General features: G+C 39.5%; 1 protein-coding gene across 1 annotated transcript in view; it reads left to right on the top strand.

Moving 5' to 3' along the window:
- Positions 1 to 275: 275 nt before the first annotated feature.
- LOC109938878 (ribosomal protein S6 kinase alpha-5-like) overlaps positions 276 to 6763 on the top strand; it is a gene marked incomplete at its 5' end in the record, with an annotated part of 48803 nt that continues 42315 nt past the window's right edge. Inside the window, 3 exons of the mRNA XM_048600990.1 lie at positions 276 to 398; positions 557 to 664; positions 834 to 917. Coding sequence (XP_048456947.1) covers positions 276 to 398; positions 557 to 664; positions 834 to 917 — 315 coding nt within the window. The remainder of the gene's footprint in view (positions 399 to 556; positions 665 to 833; positions 918 to 6763) is intronic.

The raw sequence follows: 6763 nt of genomic DNA, 5'->3' as shown, positions 1-6763 counted from the left end.
TAATTGTTGAATGATTGTGTATATGTGGTATCTAGAATTCCTTTTAGTTTCTCTGCTTTTTCATCAAAATTACAGCCTGTTATGAAGTATAGTGTCTAATATTTTATGTGCTCAACAATTGAGGTCAGGCATGAAAATCCGTCTATGTCAAGAAGATTTATGGCAAGGTTGTTCATTTCACAATATGTTCAATTGCCTGATATATTGATCAAGTTGTATTACATAACAATTTAATTATAAATTAAAAGTCTTGAAACTTTATTGTCCAAATTATTTCTGTAGATTATGTGAATGGTGGTGAGTTGTTTACACATCTATACCAAAGGGAACACTTCACAGAAGAAGATGTTCGAATCTATGCAGGAGAGATTGTGTTAGCACTAGAACACCTTCATCAGGTAAATGCGATACAGAGAGAAACAGAATTGCCAGTTTAATTATTGTAATTATTGTGCCATGATTATAGGAATCTATGTTGCTCATCATTAACTAATTCATTAGTTTCTAGGACAAATTTTTTCAAGGAAATTAAACTATTTGATGCCTTTAATTGTAGCTTGGCATCATATATCGAGATATCAAGCTTGAAAATATTTTATTGGACGGTGATGGTCATATCGTTTTGACAGACTTTGGACTTAGCAAGGAATTTGTCACTTTTGAGGTAATTCTTGTTTTTTAAAAATTGAGTTACTTTGTATTGATATGATATTGATTGTTTTGCATTTTCTGACTGTTAGGCAGAGGAGATTGTAGGCTTCAAAACCTTACTACATTTATGTTAATTTTTAATTGGTTTGCACACTCATTTTAAACATCTGCTTTTGTTTTAGGATGAAAGAACATATTCATTTTGTGGTACCATTGAATATATGGCACCAGAGATTATTCAAGGAGGAAGCAGTGGTCATGATAAGGTAAACAAATAGAAACATTATTGTTCACCACAAAATAAAATTTAAATTACTAGATGTTCACATTTTTGATTTCTACACAATTTTGTAATTAGCAACAATAAGTTGAACTGTTTTTTACTATCTCTAAATTTTGATTCCCCACCACCATTATCTCCTATATCCACAAATGCCCTCCGAGCAACTGTCTCTGCGTAAAATCACCAAGAGTCTACAGAGCATTGAATTTGAGCCTAAATCGCATGATCACATGATCATATTTCCAGCAAAATGATGGTCACGTGAAAAGTCACTTGTTCAAGATTATTGAACTCTGTTATTAGCAGTGTTGGAGCCCTGTTGGCATTAGTGAACTTAGCACAGACCAGGCATTTAATTTGAGATTTTTCACATCTATGTGACATCGTGATCAAACAAGTTATATAAACAGCAATTTTGTCATACCAACGTTTTTAATAGTGGCCAACCTGTATATGTCTCTAAGATTTATCAAATCCGAAGCTCAGGAAACAGGGATGGGGCCAGTAAAGGTGAGTGTAGGTGGGGAGTTAGGGAAGGGATAGGTCAGTCCAGGGAGGACGGACAGGTCAAGGGGGTGGGATGAGGTTAGTCAGTAGGAGATGGAGGTGCGGCTTGAGGTGGGAGGAGGGGATAGGTGGGAGGAAGAACAGGTTAGGGAGGCAGGGTTGAGCTGGACTGGTTTTGGGATGCAGTAGGGGGAGGGGAGATTTTGAAACTTGTGAAATCCACATTGATACCATTGGGCTGCAGGGTTCCCAAGCGGAATATGAGTTGCTGTTCCTGTAACCTTCGGGTGGCATCATTGTGGCACTGCAGGAGGCCCAGGATGGACATGTCATCTGAGGAATGGGAGGGGGAGTTGAAATGGTTCGCGACTGGGAGGTGCAGTTGTTTATTGCAAACCGAGTGTAGGTGTTCTACAAAGCGGTCCCCGAGCCTCCGCTTGGTTTCCCCGATGTAGAGGAGGCCACACTGGGTACAGCGGATGCAGTATACCACACAAGTTTCAAAATCTCCCCTCCCCCTACCGCATCCCAAAACCAGTCCAGCTCGTCCCTGCCTCCCTAACCTGTTCTTCCTCCCACCTATCCCCTCCTCCCACCTCAAGCCGCACCTCCATCTCCTACCGACTAACCTCATCCCACCCCCTTGACCTGTCCGTCCTCCCTGGACTGACCTATCCCTTCCCTAACTCCCCACCTACACTCACCTTTACTGGCCCCATCCCTGCCTCTTCGACCTGTTTGTTTCCTCTCCACCTATCCTCTCCTCTATCCATCTTCTATCCGCCTCCCACTCTCTCCCTATTTATTTCAGAACCCCCTTCCCCTCCCCTTTTCTGATGAAGGGTCAAGGCCTGAAACGTCAGCCTCTCTGCTCCTATGATGCTGCTTGACCTGCTGTGTTCATCCAGCCCTGCAGCATGTATAGGTTATATCTGATACCATACTGGGTTTTAGCTAATAATGCATTTGCACCAACATAGATGACATAACAGATTTGTAGATTGGACAGATATGAAAATGAAATTCAATATAGTGAACTGGCTTATTTTGGTAGCAGAGTGAGGAAATCACATGTTACTTGGATGAGAAATTAGCTTCGGTACAGGAGCAGGAAGATCTAGAAATACAAACACTAAAGATGGCAACACAAGTTGATAACAGCATAAAGAGTGTAGGCAAAATACTGGAGTTCCTTTTGTAGAGAAATAGAATATAAAATTAGGGAGGTGATGTTGGATTTATGTGCAACTTCGATTAGATCAACCTTAGAGAAGTGATTTTGTTTTGAATGTCCATAACGCAAAAGGTATATTGATGCACTGCAAAAATGCAGAAAATGCTGATAAAACTACTATCAGAATTTAAGAGGATGCAGCTATTGGAAAAGATTAAATGGCTGGAACTCTTTTTTTTTTTTTTTTTTTTTTTCCCCTCTGGAAGGGAGAAATCTGAAGGCCTTTCAAATTATGAAAGATTTGAAATAGTGGATGTTGAAAAACTGTTACCATTAGTGGGCGAGTTTAAAACAAGGAGTATACAGAAAGGATTGCTACTAACAGAAAGGGGTGATTACGTGGAACATGCTGTCAAATGAAATGGTTGAAGCAGATAGATTTGATTCATTTAAGGGGAGGCTTGATGCGTATATGTGAGATGCGAAAATTGGAATATTGACTGCAAGGTGTGAATAACATATTTATACTTGTGTGGGGTATAAACATACGCATAGCTAATTGGGTTGAATGGACTCTTTTTCTGTACAGTAGGTTCTTTGTAGTTAATCCTTTTGTTTTATATACCACATTCAAAGTTACTGTTCCAGAATCTCCTGCCAAAATATGAGCGGTCTAATGACATTGCACAGGAACTTGTGACAAGGAAAGTATATCCTGTGAAGTGGCAGTTCACAGTGCCCAGAATATACTTGACTTGCTACAAGTTTCTGAATGACTTGCACTGCTTTGCCATTAGCTTTACAAAAATGGCAGTTCTCCATCAATAAACATTTGAGGTTACACATTTCACACTAACTGCTCATTAAACTTGCGACAGAAGGTTAGGATTTATTTGAATAGGATAATTAATTTCATATGTGCAGAGTTCTATATTTTTATGAAGGATGTATCAATTTCTTCCTTCCTTCCTTCCTTCCTTCCTTCCTTCCTTCCTTCCTTCCTGGAATTTGAGCATTGCTGCATTTGTTACCCAACCCTAATTGCTCTTGAGCTGAGGGCAATTAAGAGCTGGCCACTGAGAGTCTGGTGCCCCATGCAGGTCAGATCAGGCAGCTTTTCTTCCCTAAAGTGAACCAAATGAGTTTTTACGACAATTGATGATGGTTAGTCACCATAACTGAGGCTAGCTTTATATGTCAGATTTATTGAATGAATTCAGTTTCCACCAGTTACCAGGGTGAGATTTGAGCTGATGTACCAGAGTTTTGGATTGGTCCCCTGGATTACTTGTCCAGTGACATCACGACCACCTCATCATCTCCTTAATACATATTGCACGAGTGATGAGTTCATGAAGGTGTTTCTCGGAGTTGAAGAAACGATGGTGTAATGTTTGTCTCTCTTACATATATCTTTGAACTTTATATTGTTCCAAGTGATTAGTTCAGTCGTATATGTGTTTAATGTTACTTTTAGTGTGAATTATTGCAATTGAATAGGGGCTAATTATCAACAAACTATAAAATAGAGGATAAATAGAGGAGGAAATGCAAAGGAGTGCTGATAATTACGATCACTAATTGTGTAGTTCTTTTGTGGGAGTGAATGAATGGCCTGCTTTGTAATCTCAGCTAAATAGTATTTATGAAATTAAGATTACACAGGTCCTGAACATGGTGCTGTCACGTGTGTGCTCTCTCCATCTCTGTCTGTCTCTTTCCCCCGTCTCCCTTTCCCTCATTAAAACCACTGCTGTCATCCAACCACCCTCCCACCTCACACACCTGGCTTTGCCTTAGGAACATGAGATCTGGAGTGTAGTATCAAGCCTATTAAGACAGCTCAGTCATTTATTTTAGATTTTGACTGATCATCTACTTCATCCCACTTTCTGGTGCATATCCCACATCCTTTGATATTATTGGTATAGATCAGGAATCCTTTATCCGAAAACCACAGGACCAAGTGTTTTTCGGATGAAGGATTTTTCTTTCATTTTCAAATAAACTTACCTTGCCCTCTAAGACCTCTTACTAATCGTCTCACAATCAAAAGCAAAGTATTTCTTTAACTCTTGAACTCGCTGTACCCCAGTATGTTAGGGGAATGGGTTCATATTAGTTTTGTCAAAAACTTGATGGTATCTATAAACTTTTTTTTCCCCCATCATCTCTGCATTTATTAGTCCTTTGCATCCATTTTTCGCTACAGTTACCACTTAGGTCTATTTGGCTCTGTTCAAGTCCGTTCGGGCCCTTTGAGGGGCAAGAAAAAAATCTCTGCTTGGCCTGAATGGACTCAAACAGACCTAAAAGTAAAGTTTATTTTTCCCAAAGAGCTTGAACAGACCTGTGGCCACCCTGATTTTGGGCCTTTGGGACAAAACATCACTTTTAGGTGCACTCAGGCCAAGCAAAGGCTCTTTTTTTGGAAGGGCCTGAACTTGGTGTGCCTACAGGTCTGTTTGGGTCTGCTTTCAAAAAGACCTGGAGTTTTTAAGTCTTTTTGGTTTTCAGACATATGGATAAAGGATACTTGACCTGTATTCAGAAATTTGTCCATTTCTTGTATGTGCTCAGTGATTGCGCTTCCACAAACCTCTGGGTGAAGAAATTCTTCCTCCCTTTAAACAGCTTACCCAGTCTTCTGAAACTGTTTCTCCTGGTTCTAGTCTCATCACCTAGGGCAGACATCATGTCTATAGCCACCCTGTCACACCCTGTAAGAATTTTTGTAAATTTCAACGAGATCACTACTGGTCTTTCAAATGTTAGAGAATACAGACACAGTATGGCATGTCAAAACTGTACACAGTATTCCAGGTGCAATCTCACTAAGGCTTGTATACAATTGCAGCAAGACTCCTGTGGTCATATCCCCTTACACTGAAGACCAACATACTGTTTCACTGTCTTTTACAGATGCTGCAAACGATTATTAGCTTTTCGTGAGTCATGAACAATGAAGCTAGGTTCCTTTTGGACATCAATGTTTCACAACTTCTCACAATTTAAGAAACATTTTGTGTGTCTGATGCTCAACCAAAGTGGATAATTTTGCACTTGTTCATGTTCTATTCAAAGTGCCATATTCTTGTCTATTAACTTAGCCTATCCAAATCTCCTTGTATTCTCCTCACAACTTGCATTCCCACCTATCTATGCCATCAGCAAATTTGGAAATATTACTTTTTAGTCCTTATAGATTATAAACAACTTTGTCTTCAACACTAATCCATCTATTCCTACTCTTTTTTTTTGTCTCTTAACTAATTTTCAATCCATACCAGTCCGTTTCCCTCCCCAATCCCATGTGCACCTTTACCTATTCTACAAATAACATCCTCAAAAAAACTCCAACAAGTGTGTCAAACGTGATTTAACTTCAATAAATTCCTGTTGAAGCTGTCCAATTATGTGATTATTTTCTAAGTGTCTATTTTTCACGTCCTCCTTCATGGATTCAACCAAATTCCCTATTACTAACGTCAAATAAACAGGTCTGTAGTTCATTTCCTCCCCCAACTCTTAAATAGTGGGATTACGTTTGCCATGTTCTAATCTTCGGGAGCCTTTTCAGAATCCCGTGAAGCTTGACAGATAATCATTAATGCAGCCATTACATCAAAGGCCACCTTGTTTGATACTCTGGAGGTTTAGCAACTTTTGATCTATTTTAATTTTTTGAGTACTACCTCTTTATTAAAACTAGAGTAAATCAGCAGTGTGGTTTTTCCCAGCATCTAATTTAACCTGAGCTGAAACTGGTTATATTTGCTTTCAGACTATGTCTTGCAGTTGCATGTGTCAACCCCCATGACCTTACCTTTAACCTGAACTAGAGCCAAAGAAATTTACCACAAAATCAAAAGGCAAAGCGATGGCCTAGTGGTATTATCGCTGGACTGTTAATCCAGAGACCCAGATAATGTTCTGGGGACTAGGGTTCGAATCCCACCACGGCAGATGGTGGAATTTGAAATCAATAATAGTTTTAAAAAAGTCTGGAATTCAGAATCTACTGATCACTGTAAAATCATTGCCAATTGTCGGAAAAACATTTTGTTCACTAACGTCCTTCAGGGAAGGAAATTTGCCACTCTCACCTGATCTGGCCTACATGTGACTCCAGACCCACAGCAATATGG

The sequence above is a fragment of the Rhincodon typus genome, chromosome 9 (genome assembly GCF_021869965.1).
Source record: "Rhincodon typus isolate 14 chromosome 9, sRhiTyp1.1, whole genome shotgun sequence".
Classification (NCBI taxonomy): domain Eukaryota; kingdom Metazoa; phylum Chordata; class Chondrichthyes; order Orectolobiformes; family Rhincodontidae; genus Rhincodon; species Rhincodon typus.
The sequence above is the reverse complement of the archived record's forward strand: the minus strand, read 5'-3'. Positions and strand labels throughout refer to the sequence as shown.